We start from the raw sequence: 25582 nt of genomic DNA on the forward strand, positions 1-25582 counted from the left end.
GTCACTAGAAATAATGATAAGTAGCACCCTACCTACTCCTACCCCTTGGTTTTTGGAACCACATATTCTACATGTTGGGGACACAGCAGTGTATAGTGATCATTGATTTAGAGTGTGTACTGAATCCTTGAGTGTGCCTCATTCTCCCAGTCTGTTGATCTGGCACCTCAGTTGTACCTTCAAAAGGCCTTCCATCACCATGTTAGACTAGCAGCGTCTGGCTGGCATGGTACGGGATAGTACCAGAAGATCCAGAGGTCATGTGTTCAGTGCCACGTCTCCTTTTTTTTATAAAGGGGTCCCCTTGGCCTGGTGTGATGTTTTGTGGAACAAACACTCTGTAGGCCCTTGTTAGTGGTGCTGCCTAAGTCAGGCACTTGCATTACAAAAACAACAACAAAAAATGACTTTCAGGGCTTATATTACAATGGCCAAATCTACCTCTAGTTCCATCCCAAAGGCCCATCTCCAAATACCATCACATCGGGGATTAGGACTTCAACATGTTATTTTTTGGGGGAACACATTCAATCTATAGCAGTCCATTTATTTTTTAACTTTGGACCACTTTTCCTTCCACACAAAGTGAATGATCAAGTGCACCATTCAAAGCTCTGTTCGTTGGGACATTGGGAGGATATCCCCTTTCTCCTGTCTTTCAAGGCCACCCAAGAACAAGCTTCAGTGCAGCTCCTGTCAATTTTGGGCATATTGAGTTGACACATGTATGAACCTACTTCAGTTTTTATCCTCCATAAGCTATTTGTAAGGGATTCTCCTCACTTTGACTGTGGTCAGAGGTGTGAGCTGAGGGAGAGGTACTGGTGCAGTAGCAGTGGATGACAAGGGGGCCTGGGATACCTGATCATGCAGCTTTCTTATTCCCCCGAGCTCTCCTTCCCGATCTCAGATATGTCATCACTTTCATCTCACAATGGATTGTTGCTTGGCCTGCTTGACCTTACAACCTATGGGTCTGACAGAACCTAACTAATGACGGCAGCTCTGGCCACATGACAACTTGTTGCTCCATTGCTAACAGGACTCAGTAGCATTCCAGAAACTTTTTTTTTTTTTTTCAAAAAGAGTATAATTTTTCACTGCAGATGGCATGATCTTGATCCCGGACCTCTACATTACGATCTCTAATTAAGGCTTTCCATAAACTCCACACAGATACCACTAATACCATAAGATCTGCTGGCTCACATGGGCAGGAAGCTGGGCCACTTGATTGTAGCAGGAGCTGTTTGAACATATTCATGTTCAGCTGACATCCATTCATTCACTCGATATATTGGGTGGAGTAGTGTTCCCCGATACGGAATAGTCTTCCTCCAGAAACCCTAGAAACCCACTGGGCATTGTGCTTCTTCTTCATGGTGGGAAGTGTGTGATGAAATAATTTATCCTTTACTTTGGAGGGGAAGTCCTGGCAAACCCCAGACCACTGGATCCCTAAACATTACATTGATAGGGTAGACCCCTGAATCTTCCTAGGTTTTGTCTTACCTTCTCTGGAGAACTTGTGTCTTAGTAAGGTGGTTCACATACTTGCCACTTGTTGCTCATCTTGTCGGATTGCATGACGTCATCAATAGAGTGGGCCAGGGTGAAATTCTAGGGGAATGTCAGGTTATGTTATGACAGAGGACAAGAAAGTAAGCCTAGTCCTGGGGCAAAACTATAAATGTAGTATTTATAGTATATTGCAGTCTGTTCTAACTGAATGTGAGCATTTCTGATCTTCCTTTCTGATGAGAATGGAAAAGAAAATATTCACCAGATTCATGACTGTGTACCACGTGGCTGAGGACTTGTTAATCTGCTCTATTAAAAGATACCACACCTGGGCCAATGTATAATTAGTGTAAATATTTGGTTAAGCTTGTAGTAGGCTATTTTCAGGATCCATCTGGCTTTTATATAGGCCACACTGGTGAATTAAATGGAGATATGTTGGGGACCATCACTCCTGCATCCTTTAGGTCTTTAAGAGTCGTCCTAATCTTTGCCATTTTCCCCATGATACAATACTCTTTTTAAATTTACTATATTGCCTGATTATAGAAAAGGGGGCATTCCATTTTATTTTTCATGATATAATAGCTCTTATCCCACAGGCCAAGGAACCAGTGTGGGATTTTGCCAAATTCCAAGTATGTCCATTCCAGTTATATAATTGGTGATTAGGAAAGGAATTACTGGGTAGGTCCGTGAACCCATTGAACTCACTGTGAACTGGATCTGGGCCATGATTATGTTTTACATGCCTAGGTATCAGTGCCAGCTTACTCCCTGTGTCCAAGAGTTCCCCAAATTTGTGAGTATTGTTCTTTCCCCAGTATATAGTTTCCTTAGTAAATGGCCACAGGTCTGCTGGGACTCTTGAGAGAATCATTTCCATATATGCTTTTCCATATGCATTTCCATGACGTTGCAGGGTCTTGTCTCCTGGGGGACTGGCCTCCTTCAGCCCGTGATTTATGGGGCCCCAAATGGGCTCAGGTCCAAAAATTGGGCAAGATATCATAACTCTTTATTGCGGTGTCTGACGTTAGCCCCCTGTCTGTCCATCTTTTTCTTTTTCTTTTTTTGGTTGTATAGCAATACCTTTTGGTTGATTGAGCAATACCTCTGTTGGCAGCCCATCTATCTTGCCCATATAGATAACATGTTCTATTAACCATCATCTTAGCTCCTGTAATTCAGCCCTGTGGGTGCCATGCTGTTTTTGCTACTCATTGTAACTGTGCTGTCCTTGCTGCTGGTGGTTCAGTGCTGTCACCTCACTTCTATTCTTTCTGAAACCTTTCACCCCCATTTTTTATCAGGGAGACCAGTTCTATAATGGCCTCTCCTACAGTGTCCTGCCCTACAGAGGAAGCATCTCAGGGATGCTAGGGGCCTTCTCAGTAACATCTCTTACTGTTTTAGTAAACTGAAGGCCCTCCCACCAAACATGATTGTGTGATGGGGTTTCCTGTGTTATAGCACATCTACTCTAGCACACCCACTTTTCTGAACCTTTTGATTCCCCGCTTTCACTGTCTGCCACAGCGAATTTGGCGGTTCTGCTTCATTTAGGAGCTTGCAAAAGCGATGGACCAGACCAAACCATCCCAGGAATGTGTCTGCCTTGGGGTCTTTGCCATGGTGTTAAAATCCTTTATCCCAAGAGAGTAAACTCTTCCTAATCCCACCTTATGTCCTAGCAGCCCCTTGATCTGGCATCTTAGAGTTAACTTTCACATGTCCTCTCTCAGGTCCTGCAGGTCCTTTGGGGTATAATCTCTTTCCTCCCTTCACAGGCCCAGCACTTGTGTTGAGAGCTCACTCTTCTTGCTGCTCTGGGTGTCAGGAGAAGCAGTGGGGCAGAGGCCCCATGTTCTCATGCAGGGCCAGCGGGAATGTGCTGTCTCCAAGAGTGCTGCCCACTTCTGCAGCTTCAGGGCTCCAGTGGATTCGGAGGCTCTAATATTTTCCAGTGCATCAATCCAGAGGTCGCCATCTCAATTTTTAGGGTCCCATTATTACAGACCTGGCTAGGCTGAGAGTTCAACCTTCTCTAGAGCTCTGCAGCTATTATGATTAAGTCCTGGACCTGGTCCTTAGATTTCCCTGCTTTTTGCCAGAAGGAGAGGAGAATCAAATGTGCTCCAAAGAGACCATCTGGCTTTCATATCTAGTCTACTTGCTGATTAATCATTTTGTGCCTTCTATGATCTTTTTCCAAATTATCTAATGCCCACAGCAATAGCCATCCAATCCCATTTTTCTTAGAATTACTAATTCCCCAATATTTCTCAAATACACTTCCTAATACATTTCCTTTTACCAGTTTGCCATCCATCCCAGTTCACAGCAGGTAGAAGCATTCACAATTGCACTGCTACCTTGTGCAGGGACTGTGTGGGCTCCTAGGAATGTGGTCCTTATTGCCAGCTGGCTGGTGTGAGATGCAGCTCCAGAATCCCTTTTTAGCCTCTGCTTTCTTGAACAACTTCTGGTACCCATCTTTGCAGGCTAGACTCTCTAGCAAGCATACGGATAAGGACATTAGCAAGCAGAACATTTATTTGGGAGTGTTTTAGGTTTAACCCTTGCCGGGGGTGGGGGGAAGAGAAGCAAGCAGGATTAGGCAGCGGGAGGCACTGAACATGAGGCAGTCACAGCAAAGGCATTAGTGACCCCAAAGGAAGTTCTGAGGCTGGGATGACCATTCGGATTTGACTGGAGTTAGGGAGGTGGGGCTGGGACATATACACCCTTGCATTGCCCAGTCCCGAGAAGGGAGCCTGACCTTGGGTGAAGGCAATTCCCAGAGACCGTCAGCTCCTGCCAGCCGTACGCCCAGCAGCTGGGGGAAAATAAGTGCTTCAGCCCTGAGGGTGGATCTGGTAGCCCAGTGCAGTCTCTACCACCCTGTATCACTTCCCCACCCCTCACTACACTGCCTGGATCATCTCTAGCATAAAGCACTTTCACCCAAAGCCTTGGATCAGGTTTGGCTTCTGGAGAACTTCTGAATTAAAACACCCTTGCATGAGGCTTGGCAATTTTAAGATAGATATTGCAGTAATAAATCACAGTAAAAAATAACATTTGGAATATATATTATAGGCAGCAAGTCACAACCTTTCTTCATCTCTAAAGGGAGGGTTGTTTGACTAGATGATTGCTAAGATACCTTCCAACTCAAATGTTCTACCATCTCCTTTCCTGCTCAAGCTCATGTCACAGTATCAGCTCCTGCCTCTCCTTGCTCCTGGGCTCTGTGCCCAGCAGCAGAAGGATGGGGTAGGAAATGTCTGCACAGATGAGCCTTGCTGCTTCCTTTGTTACAAGACCACTCATTCTGTTAAAGCAGAGACATGCGGAAGAGCTGGGCCCCTACACAGAGTTCAAGGGGTTAAAAATAAGGTGGAAAGTCTTCTCCATTCTGCTGAGGTCAGCGATTCTTGGGGGCAGGGGGGAAGAAGTTGCCCTTGTAGGTGGGATGCTGGTGGCAAACAAGTCTGTGCCCACAATTTCCAATGACTAGTGGTATTTAGTGGCCAGGGGCTAGAGATGAGAAGCATCTCCCAATATGTGGGATGCACTCACCCCAGGACTCAAAATGCCAATGGTACTCCTGTTGTGAAACCACAGGAGAATAATCCTTGAGTCTTTTCACTTTCTACGTCCTATAAAGGAAAAGCACCACAGGTGCATCCAATGGGCTGTATGAGTGGGGAGGGAGGTAGAGGTGATCCACATTGCGGATTTCTATGTACGTAGACTCACGCTTGGTTTGTTCACATTTGGTTCAGTGCATAGTTTCAGGGCTCTGTGAAGACTTGGCTCTGGAATTCTCCCCACAAACTTTCCCTGCTTCCTAAGTTTGTGCTTGGCTATGAGTCAGAGTGTAGCAAGCTGTATTTCTTCCAAAATTTCTTAAAGCTAAGGAAGAGATAATCTGTAAAGTAGAAGAGCCCTTCGTTCAGTTCTCACTGCTTATTTATTTTGAGTTTAAAATTATAAAGCACACTCACTGGGAAGCATAGTAAACATCGATGGCAAGAGTGGGGATGTCAGCAAAGTGAATACAGAGATGCCTCCTTGTGCTGCCCAGAGACCTGGTGAACATCTTGCAGGTTAACCTAGTTTGTATTACAGATTTTATCAATCTGTAACAGCTGTGTTTTAGGGACTATCACCTGACCAGTTACAAGTCCCAGACAGATAAAAGAAGCGGCCTAGATGCCGCTCTAGTTATGTAGAGCAAATCACAAGTTTTTAGCAAAGCCTGGATCATAGTTTAGAGCACATCAAGTTGCTAAGGTATCTGCTCTGTTTTTGAAATACATTGGACCAAGTGCTGACAAGGATGTGGCAAAACAGCAACTCCCATACACTGCTGATGGGAATGCAAAATGATACAACCACTTTGGAAAATAGTTAGTAGCTTCTTACAGAGCTAAATATAGTCTTACCATATAATCCAAAAAAAAAAAAAACACCCAAAAAGAAATACATAGGAGTGTGGCAATTCAGTAGGACCCCAAGAAATGCCATGTGGCTTTTCTCTTCATGAATCACAAAAAGTTATACCAGAACCTAAGTATTTAACTTGGTGTATGCTCTGCAACTTGGTTTGAATTTGCACTCATGTATTTAATTAAGAGATGAGATACATATTAAGGTGTTTCGGATGAAATCCTATACATTAACAGGTCCATGATAAAAGAACTCCTTTTACTACTGTCAGTGAAGTCAATGTCTGGAGGGGAATTCTGAAAACAGAAAGGACTACTAATAGTTGCTTGGGTTTACAATTAATGTTCAGTTTTAAAGTTTAGGTTTTCAGATTTACATTTTATCAAGTTTAACCTCTAAATCTTATTCTAATATTTATATAAATATTAGTAATCACTTTGATGTTTAATGTGAAACTCCAGTCCAGTAAACAGAACTTACCTTAAACTATAGGCTCATTTACAGACTTGGTTGATTAGATTCCTTTTAAAATTTTAGAATAAATATCTTAATATAATATATTCCATTTTTTCTAGGTATTTCAAATACTTGACAAAACAAAATCACAACCTTAATAGGTCTTCCTGACTACTTAAGAAAATCTTGTTAATCAAATACGTAAAATGATTAATTTTTGCATACCAAGTTTTCTTAAATACTCTAATATGCTTAAAGTTGATATTAGATAAACTTTTCAGCTTGAAAATCACAGACTTAAAATCATTACACTTCAAATTGAAGTCATGTTTCTCTGAGAGGCCAAATTCTTTTATACTTTATAAATACATGAGTTTCATTTATTCCATCAGCTCTAAATGTAATTTTAAACCTTCCTGGCTTGTACAGTCACTTCCCCAAATAAGGAGAGCTCATTCATATGGACAAATGCAGTGGTGGAAATAGAGTGGCTGGATCCCAGAGATGTTAAGGAAGTGGGGTCGATAGCTCTTGGTGAATGATTTAAAGAGGAAAGTTAGGGAGAGAGAAGGGGTCAAAGATGGCACTCAAGTTTAATTCTAATGGATAGTAGTGACAAAATTTACTCAGGTAGGGAGTATTGGAGGAGGAAAGGCTGTGGGTAGGGTAGCAGTATGGGACAAAGCAGACTTTTAGGACTGGAAGATGCCTTCACAGTTGTCACCCTTCTCATTTACAAATAAAGAAACCGAGACTCAGAAATCAACTGATTTCTTTTTCAATTAAAAAAAAGAAACTTCTCCACTGTATGTAGCTGGAGAGTGACAAACATCTCCTGGATTCACTTCCTTTCAGTATATCTGTCTCAAAAATAGACGGGATGAAGTGGGATCCTGAAGAAATTGTTCTTGTCTTGCCAGTACTGGGACATTGACAGACAAAGCAAATAGTAGGAAAATTGCTTCCATGATTTCTGTCACAACCTGAGGTGATATGATGCAAGATAAGGACTTTTTTTTGAAAAAAAGGCTATGTTTATAAGTCAGACAGGTATGCAACAACCAGTTGTCATTTTGTGTTGGGTAAGATGCCACACTCCACCACCAACTTTGCAGGCTGGATATGAAGATGAATGCTCATGTCGAAATCCCAAGGTTGCAGGACACAAAACAGTATTTTTGTGGTTAATGCATGTTGACTTTAGCACTGCCAAAAACCAAACTCAGATTTTGGCCAAGGTTTTCCCAAAGTTATACAAACTTTTCACTTTAAATTTGTTGGATGTTCTTATTAGTCTTGGGCCAACACTGAGGTTCCAGTTCTGTTCTGAGGAACTCAAGAGTGCAAAGCTGAAGCACATGGACAATTGAGGGACCAAAAAAGAGTGAGGAGACTTCCTCAATTTTAATCTTCCTTGGAATTTTGGCTTTTGCTAGAAAAGAAAAAAAAAAAAACAACTACCGTCTTAGTTCTTCTCATTGTGACAAAAGAGACCTAGAGGGACCTTCAAGGTCCCTTCCAGTCAGTAGGGTTTAAAACTAGCCAGAGTCTCCAGGAATCACAGGCATTCATAGAAAGTGGAAACCCCTGCCTGCCTTTCACGTGCCAGCACCACACCTGGAGGTAGATACGCCTCTACTTGCCTCACCAAGTCGCTAGGGGCGCTCCTTCGAGGAATCAACAGATCACACATCCAAGAGTCTCTCTAAAAAGTACTTAGAAACAAATTTCTCTTTCATTAATCCTATAGGCATAGTTGGATAATAAACAGGAGGCATGAATAAAGAAGGTTTTAAAATTTTTACTTTTAACAATAGGAAAAAGACTTGAACCCAGGTTAGAATATTTGTGGCACAGTGAATCCTGTTAACCTCAGTTTATGCCCTCGTTGAGATTTTCAGATTCTCATTGACTTTAGTGAAAAGTGTATCTGCATATGTGGTTATCTTAGGTGGGAGAATGTGGGGAGATGCTTTAACTTAAAAAAATAAATGCTGCATATATGCAATGGAATATTACTCAGCCATAAAAAGAAACAAAATTGAGCTATTTGTAGTAAGGTGGATGGACCTAGAGTCTGTCATACAGAGTGAAGTAAGTCAAAAAGAGAAAAACAAATACCATATGATAACACATATATATGAAATCTTAAAAAAAAAGGGTTCTGAAGAACCTAGGGGCAGGACAGGAATAAAGATGCAGACGTAGAGAATGGACTTGAGGACACGGGGAGGGGGAAGGGTAAGCTGGGAAGCAGTGAGAGAGTGGCATGGACATATACACACTACCAAATGTAAAATAGATAGCTAGTGGGAAGCAGCCAAATAGCACAGGGAGATCAGCTCGGTGCTTTGTGACCACCTAGAGGGGTGGGATAGGGAGGGTGGGAGGGAGGCTCAAGGGGGAGGGGATATGGGGATATATGTATACGTATAGCTCATTTACTTTGCTATGTAGCAGAAACTAACACAACATTGTAAAGCAATTAAACGCCAATAAAGATGTAAAAAAAAAAAAAGTGCTGGATATTTCCAAAATGGAATTCTTTGAAGTTGCTCTTGGGCAAAGTCTACAAGTTGCAAGTTATGATAATACACAGTACAATCTCCAAAACTAAATGTCAGGCAAAATTAAAAAATCTCCTCTGTCTTGGTGGACATCACGATTGTCCACCAGGGACATCAACCGTGGTAGAAAGGGAATATCTATGGAATTTGATCCATAGATAACGGATGTCTAATAAATGGAATATCTCCTTTATTGAAAATGAGAATCAGTGTGCCTTTCTTTGCTTATCCTCATTTTTAATTTAAGGAAGTGGGAGGCAGAAAGGGCAGAACATGCAAATAAAGCATGGGGACTATAGTCAATAATATTAACTTTGTATGGTGACAGATGGTAACTAGACCTGTTGTGATCATTTCGCAATGTATATAAATGTCGAATCATTATGTTGTACACCTGAAACTAATATAATATTGTATGTCAATTATACGTCTACTAAAAAAAGCAAATGGAAAGTCGCAAAGCTGGGCCCGTGATTCAGGCAAGGAAGCTGAGTGAACTAATTTGCCTTTTGTTATAAAGTACTTTAGAAATGTCAGTTCTGTTAACTGACTAATGGGTCTCAGCTTGACTGAACTCTCCGTGATTATTTCACATCTAATTTGAGATGATGCGTAAAAGAAAATTGAGTGTACCTTTCTTTAGCTTGGCACTCTGGCAGCTGATAAGAATTAGAATATATTTTCTTGCTCAGAATAATAAGTCCAAACCTGCCACAGGTCTTAGGTGACGTTGGGTTTGTAACCACATTTCTCTCTTTGGTCCCTCTTTTGGAGGACATATGATGAGTCACATGCTGGTTTTTGGCTCCATGTTCCTGGGTCAGTTCTAGGGTTTACTGAATTCTCATATTTGGCTAGGTGGATGTTGCCACCTTATACCACTCACCACTGGATGCCAGTAGAGGACTGTGGCTTAAACTCAGAGGGTTGACCACGACCATTTCTAGAAGGTCTGTGAAATAACATTAGAAATGGGAGAAAAATCCCAACTTCCTGGAATTTATAGAGCACAGAAATGACCCCAACTTATATGTAACTGATCTGAAAATGTTTTTATTCTTAGGTCCCTAAGGGATACATATTATTTTCATCTGAAAATTTAGAATAATGAGACTCAGAGAATTTAATTATATTTCAGTTAATAACTAGCAGGACCAAATTTTGATCCAAGATCTAATTTCTCCTTCTTATCATTCTTAGCCGGGTTGCAGACCTAGCTTGGGGGAATTCTGGTTTACCCCTTGGATTTTTATTGCATATTAACTCTTTGCAGTGAGGAGACAGGGAGAAATAGGAAAGACAGCTTCTCAGCGTTAGTTGCATTGAAATCATCTGGGAATCTTGTTGAAATGCAGGTTCCGATTCAGATTCCGCATTTCTAACATGCTCTCGAATGATGCCAATGTTGCTGGTTGGGGGACCCTACTTTGAGAGGCAAGACCCTAGGGTCCTGAGTTTGGGCATTGACACCTGCCTGCAATCCCTGGGAGACACTCTTAGGTGTCTCACTCTGAATGGAAAAGGAAACAGGACATTTGTGCCCAACATTATATCACCTCCCTCATTGCCCCAGTCTTCAATTTGAACATGGTATTTTTTGTGCCAGTCACCTGGGGCTGCTGAAGAACCTCCTTGAAAGCTGCAGAACCCTGTGAGGTCACCAGAGGGTCCTAGGTTGGCCTCTGGATGGATGGGGAGGGTAGTTGTTCAGGAGTGGAGGAGATACAGAAGGGCCTCCAGGCCAGAGGATGTGTCAGAGCTGGAGCCCCTGCTGGGAACCCTGCCCAGAGATCACCAGAAAGAATCAGCCAAGGAGGCATTGTTTGGGTCCTCACCCCTCTCCATCTTCCACCTTTGAAGGACAAGGATATTAGTCCCATTGTCTATTTCATAGGGAGAGAAGGCAGGATCGGGGATGTTTCCTGGAGCTTCTAGACCCACAAAATTTAGGAATATAGCAAGATGTTTATTTATTTGTTCTTTAGATCTCAAATGGAGAGGCTGTCATCCAGATGAGAAAAAAAATGCTTGTAAATCAAACTGATGGTCTACCGTAGGAGTGAACAATTTTTTTCCCCCAGTAGTGGAACATATAGAAATACACGTGTAGGCTTCCTTACTTTTATGGTAATGAGCTGTAATTGGAACAGTCCTTCATTGGACATGTAAAATAATAAGATTATGCTATATGGAGTCTGCCTGCTGGGATTCAAATACCAGAACTGACATTCATATCTGTGTGACTCTGGGCAAATTCCTTAAACCCTCTGACTTTAGTTTCCTCATCTGACCCCATCTGGATGGGTTTGGTCAGTGAGGGGGTGGAGTGCTCCCTTTTAAAGGCAGTTTCTTGCTTTTTAAAATAGAATTAGTCCTTGGCTTTTCTCCCAATCCCAATCCCCTTCCAGCTGCTAATGTCCCTGGGTAAATACAAATAGAAATTGTATTTTATAGGGTTCTCTGTTTTGAAGAGAGAGAATTATGTTGCAAATGTTTTTGCTGGAAAGAAATAAAAAGCTTCCTTGTCTGGGAGGGTGGGGGAGAAGATTGGAGGGTGGGAGGAAATAGAGGTAGAAGAATTATTTTCTCCCCTCCTTCTTCACACTCAGTTCTGGTTGTGGTTGATCCCTCAATGGCTATGTTTCCTTTCTGGCAGTCTAGCTTCCAAGCTGCAGCTCTCCAAACAACCTTCCATTACCTTTTCCTTCCCCTTCTTCAGGTATAGGTATGGCTGCTAGTCCTTGGGTGCCTCAACTTTCCTTGTTGTTTCCTTCCACACTCCTGAAATAGTGCCTTCATTGCCTTTTCTTCAAAGTCCCAGCTGAGTAGGCTGTTTCCTAGTGGAACCCTAAATAATACAGCAGGTAAGAATTTAATAAATGCTAGTCATCTTATACTTACGGTGAGAATGGATTCATTATTGATTTTGCTTTTTCCAGTAATATATACTAGTGCCCTAATGTATTGTGTATGTGTATATATATATATATATATATATATATATATATATAATTTTTCAGATTCTTTTCTATTATAGGTAATTACAAAATATTGAATATAGCCCCCTGTGTGATACAGTAGGTCCTTGTTGTTTATCTATTTTATATATAGTAGTTGGTATTTGTTAATCCCAAATTCCACATTTCCCCCCCTTTCCCTCCTCCCACTTTCCCCTTTGGTAACCATAAGTTTGTTTTCTATATTTGGGAGTCTATTTCTGTTTTGTAAATAAGTTCATTTGTATTATATCTTAGATTCCACATATAAGTTATATAATATTTGTCTTACTCTGCCTGACTTCATTTAATATGATGACCCCTAGGTCCATCCACGATACTGCAAATGGCAATATTTCATTCTTTTTTACAGCTGAGTAATATCCCATTATCTTCCATTATATATACACACACACATATATACCACATCTTCTTTATCCATTCATCTGTTGATGGACATTTAGGTTGCTTCCATGTTCTTGGCTATTGTAAATAGTGCTGAAAAGAATACTGGGGTGCATGTATCTTTTTGAATTAGAGTTTTCATCTTTTCCGAGGTATGCCCAGGGGTGAGATTGCTGGATCATATGGTAACTCTATTTTTAGTTGTGTAAGGAACCTCCATACTGCTTTCCATAGTGGTTTCACTAATTTACATTCCCAACAACAGTGTAGGAGGGTTCCCTTTTCTCCACACCCTCTCCAGCATTTATTATTTGTAGACTTTCTGATGATGGCCATTCTGACTGGTGTGAGGTGATACCTCATTGTAGTTTTGATTTGTATTTCTCTAATAATTAGCGATGTTAAACATCTTTTCATGGGCCTGTTGGCCATTTGTATGTCGTCTTTGGAGAAATGTGTATTTAGGTCTTCTGCCTATTTTTTGATTGGGTTGTTTGTTTTTTTGTTATGGAGTTGTATGAGCTGTTTATATATTTTGGAAATTAAGCCCTTTTCAGTCACATTGTTTGCAAATATTTTCTCTCAGTCTGTAGGTTGTCTTTTTGTTTATGGTTTCCTTTGCTATGCAAAACCTTATAAGTTTGACTAGGTCCCATTTGTTTATTTTTGCTTTTATTTCTTTTGCCTTGGGAGACTGATCTAAGAAAATAATTCTGTGATTTATGTCAGAGAATGTTTTTCCAATGTTCTCTTCTAGGAGTTGTATGATGTCATGTCTTCTATTTAAGTCTTTAAGTCTTTTGAGTTTATTTTTGTGTATGGTGTGAGGGAGTGTTCTAATTTCATTGATTTACATTCAGCTGTCCAGCTTTCTAAACACCACTTGCTGAAGAGACTGTTTTTTCTCCATTGTATATTCTTGCCTCTTTTGTCAAAGATTAATTGACCATAAGTGTGTGGGTTTATTTCTGGGCTCTCTATCGTGTTCCATTGATCTATATGTCTGTTTTTGTGCCAATACACACTGTTTTGATTACTGTAGCTTTGTAGTATTGTCTGAAGTCTGGGAGAGTTATGCCTCCAGCTTTGGTCTTTTTCCTCAGGATTACTTTGGCAATTCTGGATCCTTTGTGGTTCCATATAAATTTTAGAATTTTTTGTTCTAGTTCTGTGAAAAATGTCATGGGTATTTTGATAGGAATTGCATTCAATCTATAGATTGCTTTGGGTAATACAGTTATTTTAACAATATTAATAGGAAGAGGATTTTTTAATTTTGTTTCTGAGAAGGGAGAGACTAGAATATATTTAAATGGTATGGTGATAGAACTAATTGGGAGGAAGTGGTTGAATATAGTGAAGAACAAGGGGATAGCTGATAGTGTGTGGCTCTTGAGATAGTGAGAGAGGATAAGGTTTAAGACGCAGGTAGAGGGATTAGCCTTGGAGGAATGAGGAGGAAAGGTACTTACTCTAATGTGGCAAAAGGAAATTGACAAGGATGGGAGGAGATTTGAATAGACTTGCAGATCTGGTGGAGAGAATTTGAGGGTGTCCCATCTAATCACTTTAAGTGATTCACTACTTTTCTGTGAGAAAGAGGGCAATATTGTCCAATTAAAGTTAAGCTAGAAGCCACATCTGACCACTTCCCAAATGAGATGGATGATAAATAAGAAACACACCTGATTGTCTTGCTCCTACAGATGAATGTCCTTCAAAGGCTACAGCTCATGGTTTGGTTTTGGGGGACTGTAAGATCTGAATGTGGACAACTACAAAACATTGCTAGAGAAATTAGAGAAGTCTTATATAAATGGAGAGATATACTATGTTCATGACTGAAAGACTCAGGATTATTAAGATGCCATTTCTCCCCAAATTGATCTATAGATTAAACACAATTCCAATCAAAATCATTTTGGCGGGGCATAGACACTGACAGATGATACAAAAATTCATATGGAAAAGTAAAGGACTTAGGTACAAAACAATTTTGAAAAAGGGCAAAGTTAGAAGACTTCTGCTATGGAGTTTTAAGACTTACTAGTCAGCTAAACTAATTAAGACCATATGGTATTGGCATGAGGATAGACATATAGATCAATGAAACAGAATAGGAGTCCAGAAGTAGACCCATCCATATATGGGCAATTTCTTTTTGATAACTTTGGCAGTGTAACTCAATGGAGAAAGGCTTTCATGTAAGGTAAATTTCTAATGTATGGATCTCAAGCACATTAAAAACCTAACATCAATAGCCATTTTAGTTAATTAATACAAATTAAGATTACAAGAGATTAAAAGTTTACTGAAATGTCTAAAGTTTAAAAGACTAACAATACCAAGTGCTGGCGAAGATGTGAAGCAACGGGAATTCTTGTATATCACTGGTGGGAATGCAAAATAGTATAGCTACTTTGAAATACAGTTTAGCAGTTTCTTAGTAAAGTTAAATATACATATACCACACGACCCAGCAATCTCACTTCTAGGTATTTACTTGATAGAAACAAAATCATATATTCCTTTTTTAAAAAATAAATTTATTTATTTATTTATTTTTGGCTGTGTTGGGTCTTTGTTGCTGTGCATGGGCTTTCCCTAGTTGCGGTGAGCAGGGGCTACTCTTCATTGTGGTGCGTGGCCTTCTCATTGTCATGGCTTCTCTTGTTGTGGAGCACGGGCTCTAGTCCTACAGGCTTCAGTAGTTGTGGCACGTGGGCTCAGTAGTTGTGGCTTGCAGGCTCTAGAGTTCAGGCTCAGTAGCTGTGGCGTATGGGCTTAGTTGCTCTGCGGCATGTGGGATCTTCCCGGGCCAGGGCTTAAACCTGTGTCCCTTGCATTGGCAGGCAGATTCTTAACCACTGCGCCACCAGGGAAGCCCAAAAATCATAGGTTTCTATAAAGACTTGTGCATGAATGCTTACAGCAGTTTTAGTCATAATGGACCCAAACTGGAAACAACTTAAATGTCTATCAACTGGTGAATGAATAAACAAATTGTGGTATATCCGTACAATGGAATAGTAGCTAGTAACAACAAAGAATAAACTACTGATACATTCAACAACATGATGGATCTCAAAACCATTATGCAAAGTGAAAGTAGTCAGACAAAAGGCTGTACATTGTATAGTTTCATTTATATGACATTCTAGAAAAGACAAAATTATAGGAACAGAACAGGGGCTGGGCCTGTAATGGACTGAATATTTGTGTCCCACCCCAAATTCATATGTTGAAACTCTACCTTCCACTATGATAGTTTTAGGATATGGGACCTTTGAGAGGTAATTAATATTAAGATGAGGTTGTAAAGGTGGAGCCCTCCTGAACAGGATTATTGCCCTTACAAAGGTCAGCAGATAGCTCACTTCCCTTCTCTGCTTTCACCAGAATCCAATCGTGCTGGCACTCTGATCTTGGACTTCTAGCTCCAGATTGTGAAAAATAAATTTCTATTGTTTATAAGTTATCCAGTCTATGGTACATTGTTATAGCAGCCCAAGCTAAGGGACTATTCAAACTAATTCATTGAACTGAAAACTTAAAAAGGGTGAATTTTACTGTATGTAAGTTATAACAATTAACCTGATATTAAAAAAAAAAGTTCCCTAGATGACTCTAATGTACCATGAGGGTTGAAAACCCTTTTCCTAGAACAATGCTTTTCAAACTTTAGTAGCATCATAACCACCTGGAGGTTGTGTGAAATTTTTTCCTCCAGCAACCAATTTTCCAAATCCCTGATACCAACTGGGTGTCCAACAATTCAATTAAATTCCGACACTAATCATCTATAGTTAGCACAGACCCTACAGCCTAAGGGCTCAGTCCCACAAGACTGCCCCCACTTCAGACACCAATTGCAAATGGGGTGCTCAGGCTACCCACATTTCTGCCTAGCCAGCTACAAATTTGGAGATTCCCATGACCACTCCCCTCCCCAGATTTGATAATTTGCTAGAACGAGTCACAGAACTTGGGAAAGTGCTTTGCTTTCTATTACTGGCTTATTACAAAGGATACAACTCAGGAACAGCCAAATGGAAGAGATGCATAGGACAAGGTATGCAGGAGGAGGGCATATTACTTTCACGCCCTGTCTAGGTGTGCCACCCTCCCAGCACCTCTATGTGTTCACCAGCCCAGAAGCTCTCCAAACCCTGTTGTTTAGGGAGTTTTTATGGAGGTTTAGTTATGTAGGCATGATTGATTAAATCATTGGCCATTGATGATTGAACTCAGACTGAAAGTTCCAACCCTATAATCACGTGGTTGGTTCCTCTGGCAACCAGCCCCCATCCTGAAGCATCTAGGGGTTTGCCAATGGTCACCTCACTAGAGTAAACTCAGGTAAGTTTGAAAGGGGCTCATTGCAAATAACAAAAGACACTCCTCTCTGTCAGGAAATTCCAAGGGTTTTTGGAGCTCTGTGCCAGGAACCGGGGACAAAGACCAAATATAATTTTTATTATACCACAGTTTGTTAAACACAAATCGCTGGGCCCAACCCCTGAGTTTCTTATGCATTAGGTTTGGAGAGGGGCTTGAGGTTATGTATTTTAACAAGTTTCCAGATGCTGCTGATGGCTGTCTTCAGAGAGACTACACACAGAGAACTTCTATCCTTGAGGGTCACAAAATGGTGTGGTGTCTCTCAAATATTACCCTTCTGATTCATGGCCCTCCTCTCTTCCTCAGTTCTACCAAGTTTTTTGTAGACCATTCATTCTGTTCAAAAGTACCTCCAAACTTCACCTCAGAGCAAGTAAACCCTGGGTTGTACATCAATCCTTACCTAGAGTTGGGAGCAGTAAAATGGCACATCTCAGTGAGACGGGAGAATTGCAGAAAGAAGGTGATGGAAAATGGAAAACCCTAGGACGGAACTCATACTGTGGGGCAAGCCATTTACCAGTGAGGTGGGGCTGAATCCTTCTGTTGGGAGAAAGGAGAATTCTGCTTCCCTTGGAGAATCAGAATCTTTCCCTCCTTGGGCCTCTGCTGCTCAGAGGAGTGTGGGCAGAGCAAGTGAGGCTCAACTTACTTAGTGAGAGGTTCTCTGCTTTCTCCATCTAAGATCCTGTGTAGCTTGACCTTATAGCTCCTTCATTCCATTTTCCAGAGTTGAACATCCTATTTTGGTCAGGATTACCTTGTATTTTCCCTTCAATTCTATTTTATATGGATTTTAAAGAATCTGTATGTGTACCTATGTATATAGCCATAAATTACCTAAATTCTGCCTTACAGAATTCTCACCATCCTCCTTTCTAGACCCAAACCCACTCAGATCAGCTAAGGATCACTTTTCCTCAAAAACTCCATTAACTGGCTCAACAAGTGACCCAGCATCTAACTATGAGTTAAGATTCCTGTTCCAAATCAGGCTGAATACCCCTAAATCTACTGTGACTTTTGAAGGATGGGTGCTTGTGGGGTAAGAAAAACAAGTTTAGAAGCCCTCAAGGGCCCTGTATTTTGCTTTTCATTCCACATTTGCCCTCTCAGTTGTCCAGTCCCCCTGGATCATACTCAACAGATGTGTCAACCCAGGGGAAGGCCTGAACATTCTGGAACTCCCATCCTTCTTTTGGCTTTGATTGGCCCTGGAAAGCAGGGGAGGGGGCAAGGAGCTGAAGTAAGAAATACATTTAGGGGTAAGACAACTTCAGGCAGTGTAGTGTCATGACTAGAAGCATTTGCTTAGGAGTCAGGTGGCCCTGGGTTTGGATTCTGGTTTTGTTTCTTACTAGTTATGTGATTTGGGGCATGTGAATGTCTATTTGTCTCAGTTCCTCCTTTTGTAAAATGGAGCTGATGATATTCTACTCCATATACAGTCAGCATAGTGGAGGGGTCAGAAGCATGGATTCTGGTGCCAAACTGCCTGGGTTCAAATTTTGACTTGCTGTTTAGTAACTGTAAGGTCTTGAGCACGTCACTTAACCCCTCTGTGTCTCAGCTTCTACATATGCAAAACAGGGGTGATAACCCGCCTAATATTGCAATAGTAAGATTTTTTTTTTGAATCTCCTGAATATTCAGCTTGCTGCATTCTCGAGGAAGATCAAAATCAAACTAAAGAATGAATACAGGATTTTGATGGCATTTTATAATCCTTTTGTGTGTGTGTGTGTGTGTGTGTGTGTGTTTGTAATAGAGAAATAATCATTGAATTGTAGACAATAGAAAATATAGTATTTATAGGTACTCTTTACTCCCTCCCAAGAAATCTTTAGTAAAAATAAATCTAAAAATAGAAAGAGACAAATGAAAGAGAGAACCAGAAATAGCTGGGAACTTGAGCATCCTGGGAGCAGACCTCCCAAAGCATCGGGGAGAGCGAGGGACAGGAACACAGTGCTGAGTTCAGTGGTGGGAGAGCTAGGCTGGAACCAGGAAAGGAAGGGGATGGGAGTTTAAGTATCTGCTCCTTCTGTTTGTCAAATTCAACGCAAAACCTTTTCAAAGAAAACACTGGAGACTTTAAGAATTAATATAATGAGACAGTGAAAATGGGTTTTATTAAGAGTTTGGGCATTTCTGGAAGAAATTGTGATGAATATATCAAGGAGAAGAGGCTCTTGTGGGCAAGCATTTTCCTGCTGTGCTGATATCAGGAATAACTTCACTCACCCTTTGCCGTATAATTTAGATCATCTGTAAAAAGGCAAGAGGCATGCAAAGAAAAATTAACATGATGAAATCCTACTTTTCATTATGAAGCGTCAGAGAATGGCTAAATTTGAATAAATGCTCCATTAAGAATGAATTGCTCATAATTAAGTAAAACATTTGCTCAAGTTTATTGAATATTGATTAATAGGAAGCACTAAAGAATTGAATACCAGAGACAAAAAAAAAAAGTCTGTGCAAAAGATGTGAGTAAAAAAAAAGTTTGTCAAAGCCAATGTATAAAAGAACACATCTAAGTTATCACCCTTTAAATCCTTTTCCTGAATATTCTATGAAATCCTTTTCCTGAATATTCTATGAATTTAAGTCTGGGGATCTTTGAATGTTATTAGCTTTTATCTGTGACAATAAATCTTATAAAGGAACTCCTTAAAAGTAGAAGAAGGACCTCGTTCCTCTCAATAGTGAGCTTTTAAACGAAGGATATCTATTATGTGAACCCTCTGTCTCTTGGAAGGCTGAAATTCCATGGGTTTCCCAGGCAGCTTTTTAAATCTCTTATGGAAGCTTGCTGTTCCTAGGGTGTAAAATGACTGAAATGCATTCCATCATTTCCTCCTTAATTCAAGCCACATGTTCAGATACGAGTTTTAAATTCTCATTCCCTTATTTTGTAGGAAAATTCAGCCTTCCACAACAGGTATATTTTTGAAAGAAACCTATATCATTTATAACTCAGTAACTATCCTTCAAGAAAGTTTCCTCCTTGATGACTAAGAATGCAATCTCTAAGTTTGTAGGGTACTGTAATCAAAAAAAAATCTCAAGTTTGCCCCATCAGCTTCTGCAAGGTTATTTGTACATGTATTCTCATGCTTGAGCAGATGGGGAAGACCTTTTTCCTGGAAAACATCCAACCAAACGCAAAACTAAAACTGAGGGCAGGAATGAAGGGGGAATGCAGGTGTTCTTGGTGGTAATATTGGCATCAGGCAATCATTTTCTTAAACACTGGAGCTGGTGAAGTTGAAAAAGCACTTTTTCTGTGAAATAAAAACAAGAGAGTCATGTTTAGAGAAAGACTTCCCAGAAACTGTGGCTTTCCCCTGGAGATATCTAACAAGGAATACTGTGCCCACTGGTTTCCAGTTTAGTTTACTGAGCTGCTGGAATGAGTCACCCCAACTCTATCTGATAAGAAATAATAGTGAAGAATAGGCATTTGTCTCAGGAACGTCTCATAAATTTATTTTATTTTATTTTATTTTATTTTTTTCATAAATTTAAAATGGTCCCCATTTTGACTACCCGGGAAAGGGAAACTCTTCAGTACAAGTGAAATCTACAAACCCTTGATACGCCTGACTCACCTTGACACTCTCATTAGTTTTTGTGTCCATTTGGCTCCAGGGTTCAAGCAGATAACTGACTTATTCTTCATCCAGGCTCTGGGGGAAAATAAATAAAAATAAAGCAGTCAGTCCTTCACTTAAGGAAAGAGTTGAGTATAAAAATAAAGATTCCCACATGAAGTGAAGTTGGAGGTAGGCAGTTTTGGATCTGGAGTAGGTGATTTGTAGCATGAGGTCTGATGAATAATAAAAACCCCATTTGCGGGCTGGTATGTGTGAGCTGGTGGAACTGAAAATGAATTGACAGACTTTCATGTGTCAGAGGTTAGTATTTTGTTGAAAACCTTTACATGAACTGGAGATGGACCAAATAGCTGACTCCAAGGTTTGCTCACTCCTAAAGCTGTATCACAATATCTTTAAAATGTGTTTGTTCATTGAGCTTGGGAGAACAAAATAGACTATAGAAAACACTCTCTTGAAGACCTTTTATTTGAAAAAAAAATCCGATGAAATTTATTGTGGGAGAGGTTACAGAGCTGACTGCTCTGAGTGACATCTGCATTTGGTGGAACCATCGGTGAGCAAGGCTGTCAATGCTCTAAAAATTAGGCAACAACAAAAGCAGCAAGGATAATTATCAGCTGATATTGATCAAGCACTTAAAATGTGCCAGCCACTATGCTCAGCAGTAATATGAATTATCTCAATTAATCTCACAAAAATCCTGTGCTAAAGGAAATACTATTTCCTCACCTTCAGAAGAGGAATTTGAGGCTTAGAGAGTTTAAATAATTTGTCCAAGATTGTACAACAAATGCCTGATAAAGCAGGATTCAAATGAAGCTTATCTGACTCCTGAACCCACACTTTTAGCCACCGTTCCACATGGGCATGATCTGAATGGTTACCAAGTGCCAGACACGGTGTTGAATATTTTACCTGCAGTGGAAGAAGTGAGGTCTCCCAGGTGACAGCAAACTGGGAGACTCTACTCTCTGTTGGGGTGACCTCAAACAAAACACAATTTCTTGATGTGTCTCTTATTTTAGCTATAAAATGACAAACAGCAAGAATCCATCCATCTAGCGTTGAAACTCTACCCTTGTCATTGAAAAGTACAGAGTCAGAGGTCATAGAACTGTTGGGTTCTTGGGCAGAGCCTTCCAATTTGGCTCCTGAGTTCATGATAGAAAAACAGATTTCTGACCATGTGGACTCACAGTATTTTCACTCCTGACTGCTATGAGTTGCTCATAATTATTTGCAGCTTTTGCTTCTATATCTGGTTAAAATTCAGAAATGCAGACTCTGGTGAGAAGATAAGAAATCAAATTTTAGGGGGACTTCCCCGGTGGCGCAGTGGTTAGGAATCCGCCTGCCAATGCAGAGGACACAGATTCGAGCCCTGGTCCGGGAAGATGCCACATGCCACGGAGCACCTAAGTCCGTGCGCCACAACTGCTGAGCCTGTGCTCTAGAGCCCGGGAGCCACAACTACTGAGCCCGCTTACCTAGAGCCCGTGCTCCGCAACAAGAGAAGCCACCGCAAGGAGAAGCCCGCGCACCGCAACGAAGAGTAGCCCCCGCTCACCACAACTAGAGAGAGCCCGCGTGCAGCAAACGAAGACCCAACGCAGCCAAAAATAAATTAATTAAGAAGAAAAAGAATTTTTGTCACGTTAAAACAATTAAAGCTAAAGTAGAGAAAATTAGGGTGTATTACTTCCCCTAGTTGGAGGTGAGAGACTTGACTCATGACAGAGAAACTGGTAAAAATAAAGGAAGAAGTCTCTATTCTCTAGCCAGCCAGAGGAACTGCTCCTAAACAGGTTATGGCTATGCTTTGCGTCTCCGAGTTTGAGGGCAATAATCATGGTTTAGTCTGAATTTTCACCGTCAAAGATAGTAGTAGAAGTGTAACGCCTTTTTAATGAAAAATTTCCGTACTTATTTTTTTTTAACATCTTTATTGGAGTATAATTGCTTTAAAAGGTTGTGTTAGCTTCTGCTGTATAACAAAGTGAATCAACTAGTCCGAGACCCAAAGCACTAACATCAAAATAGGACAAACAAAAAGTGGCTGCTTACAAATGTTTCGTAAGGCTAAAATAGCCAAGGGAAGAGCTGCTAATGAAAGCCAAGCTGGTGGTGCCCTGAGAAGGATGCTCTGTCTGTACTTCAAGGTGCTGTGGGACACCTTGGTTTATTCAAGGTAGATGCAGGAAGAAGAAATCACAGTTCTAAGCAGCGATATGCAAAAGATCTACAGGCTCCCTTTAAAATATTCAGTGCATCAATCCAACTTTGTTGAGCCTCTACTATATGCCAGGTAAGGGATAAAGCATCAGGAATAGAGAAATGAATAATATCTGATCCCCGTCTATAAAGACCTTGTTTTCTGGTGCGAATGAAAGAGAAAAACAAACAAACCTGATTGTTTCAACACAATGATGCTGTACAATTGCAGCTAACAGTTGCTGAACATTTATTACTGTGCCTGGCACTATACTAGGGGCTTTACGTGCAGTGTGTAAAGTCTTATTAATGTGCCATGGAAAATGCCCTAATAAAGAAATCCACAGATTTCTCTGGGTGTACAGAAGAGGGAGGGTCACAGAAGAAAGGGGTTATACCATTTCAATAAAAGAAAATATCTATTAAATTTCTTGTAGCCACTACTATCCCCTTAGCCTAAGTCTTTAAACAGAGTTAGGGGTTCAAAGTTGATAACCTAAAGCTAAAGGACAGTTCCATAAGATAGACATTCTGACCAAGGACCGTTGTGGGTACTTATTTTCTTGCTCTTCAACTTCTGGGGAACAAAGTGTCTGCTTCTGCTGGCAATTGGAATTTGACAGATAAGAGTCTTGGCTCTGTCCATTTCTAATGGTGTGACTCAGGGCAGTCAGTTAACCTCCCTAAGCCTCAGTTTCTGCATCTGTAAAGGAGTGATAACAATAGACATACCTTAAAGGGCTCTTGAAGGGAATAAAATCAGTGAATGTGCATAAAGTATTGCATTAGCTCAGGACCCCTGCAAAGCATGTACTTAACAAGTATTACTGATTCTCATTATTAGTTTGAGAATTAATTGCTAACAACACTCAAAGTAAATCACTTTGAGGAATCATACATTATTGTTTTATTGCAACTTACATGATTTCTGTGTTTGGACATCCATTCCCAGGGGGCAAGATTTGAAGCTTTCCAATGAGCAAAATGGAGACAAAGTTGAAGGTCTCTCGGATGCATTTACACTTTAAGTTTGTGTTATAGGTCTCCAGGACACCTATAAACACAGAATCAGTTATTTTAGTCCCTTTGGCATATAATTCACAACTAGAACTTAATCAGGAATCTTTCATACTGCACATTTGAAGATTTAAAAATTTCAAGTCGGTGCTTCCAGCCATATGCCTTTAGTTTGTGCATTTCTGTTCGTCTTGGCTTATTTTCAAACGCTTTCTACCAAAACCTTAAAAATAAAATTAGCTTTTTAAAAGCACAATACCTATTGAAATTTGTGATAGCATTATATTGGTACTCAGGTGGTCGTCCATATAATAAAATTTGAGAATGGCCACGGTGGGGACTGACAACTCAGTTATAATTAAGACAACATAAAATTGACTGATCTTCACCCCCACCACATAAAAACCAAGGAAATGAACTAGTTTCCGAGTCCCTGGAGCATTAACAAGCTGTAACAGAGTTTTCTCTCTTATCATACTCCCCAGTCCACCAACCCTCCCTGTCTCTCCGAGGAAATACCACGAGGATATTTTTTGTTTTTGTTTAATATGTTGGTCCTCCAACTCAGTTACAAATCATTACCCAAAAAAAGCCAATCATAAAAATTCGACGATTTGTTTTCAACGACAATAGTTCTCAGTACTAGATACTTGTATAGGTAACCCATCTCATGCATTTTAAGGAATTCTACCTTCTTTCACCCCAGTGCCTACCACTGTGCTCGACACGGAATCGCAAATAAAAGGGACCAGGACCTCAAGGTGTCTGCACTTCAGCGGGGGAAACAAGTGAACAAAAACTAAAATACCATAGAATGTTGTATTTCCCCCAAGGCCCAAACTGCATGAATGAGAACAGGGGACTTTGCCAGGAGCAATGGAAAGGCTTCATGCAGGGAAAGAGAGATGAGGGTCTTGAAGAATGAAAATAACATGAAACAAAATAAAAATTGGAAAAAAAATCTCCACATTTTAAGAACAAAAATTGGTCCTCTACCCTGAGCAGAGCGTAGCATCCTGCGCATGCATCAGATTCCTTCAGCTGTACAGAAATTTACCACTTCAATTAGATATTTACCTATTTACACAAAGAAAACATCCCCGTTTAGACTTGGAAGCCTGTTTCTTGGCAGAAAGTGTGTATTTGAGTACCCCTGCTGTACATACAATGGCTCGTGTCAGAGCTGACCCTATAAAATTGTATCAGACGTTCCCTGCAGGAGACCAACAGGTTGAGGTGAATAATCTTTAAATCCTATAAAGTGTTTGGTCGGAAGGGGTAGTGAAAGGCAAAACGAAGAAGAGATACCTGGAGAGAATTAGTTGCAGGCAGAGCTGCATCTGCAAAAGGCCAGGAATAGGCAAGCCGAGTGTAAGTCCCATGGACATTGGATCTCCAGTATCTCCCCCTTCTCTGGATGACAATCTTAATAATACAGCTGTTTCCAGCCTCTAAGAGTTAAATCCCTAAGCACCTTACTTTTAGAAATCTAGGAGCAGTTGAGCAGTTTTTTTCCCCTTCATTCACATCTCCCCTCATTTTCTGATTGAAAAAAAAAAAAAAAAAATGAAACAGCTGAAGACCATTTCAGCTCAAAGCACAAATGACAACATAAGTGAAAGTTCTCACCATGGACTGGAGAGAGGCTGCAGGCCAGCAGCACAAGAAGCAGAGATCCCTGGGTGAACCTCATTCTGCGTCAAGGTGGAGTTCAGACTTTAGTTAGCTCTGGGTCTAAACTGTGAGTTCTCAGCACAGAGATTCTATTTATTCAGACCGGTAAGGCCCTCCCACTGCCTTTGTCTCCAGGAGGTCAGCTGCATCATCAGTTTTAAAAGCCCCCAAATATTGCTGAGCTTGCTTTTTTTTTTAACTCCTCTTGCAAATTTTATGAATTTGCTTCAGAGCAATAGTAGTATGGTAAAGT

General features: G+C 40.5%; 2 protein-coding genes across 2 annotated transcripts in view; one reads left to right on the forward strand and one right to left on the reverse strand.

Moving 5' to 3' along the window:
- CNOT6L (CCR4-NOT transcription complex subunit 6 like) overlaps positions 1 to 25582 on the forward strand; it is a 363313-nt gene that overhangs the window by 193724 nt on the left and 144007 nt on the right. The window lies entirely within an intron of this gene.
- Positions 20037 to 25348, reverse strand: CXCL13 (C-X-C motif chemokine ligand 13). The gene is made up of 4 exons (XM_059923822.1): positions 25285 to 25348; positions 23560 to 23692; positions 20419 to 20496; positions 20037 to 20091 (listed from the first exon to the last, which is right to left on the reverse strand). The coding sequence occupies exons 1-4, from the start codon at positions 25346 to 25348 to the stop codon at positions 20037 to 20039; spliced, it is 330 nt and encodes a 109-aa protein (XP_059779805.1).

This window comes from Balaenoptera ricei, chromosome 5 (genome assembly GCF_028023285.1).
Source record: "Balaenoptera ricei isolate mBalRic1 chromosome 5, mBalRic1.hap2, whole genome shotgun sequence".
NCBI lineage: Eukaryota > Metazoa > Chordata > Mammalia > Artiodactyla > Balaenopteridae > Balaenoptera > Balaenoptera ricei.

Excerpts from the sequence above, each read along its gene's own strand:
- CXCL13 (XM_059923822.1), bottom strand. The coding sequence starts at position 25,348 with ATGAGGTTCACCCAGGGATCTCTGCTTCTTGTGCTGCTGGCCTGCAGC. Across the intron at positions 20,497-23,559 it reads TGTCCAAACACAGAAATCAT|AGCCTGGATGAAGAATAAGT; the intron begins GTAAGTTGCAAT and ends ATTTTCCCCCAG. Across the intron at positions 20,092-20,418 it reads AAACTAATGAGAGTGTCAAG|AAAAAGTGCTTTTTCAACTT; the intron begins GTGAGTCAGGCG and ends TTTATTTCACAG.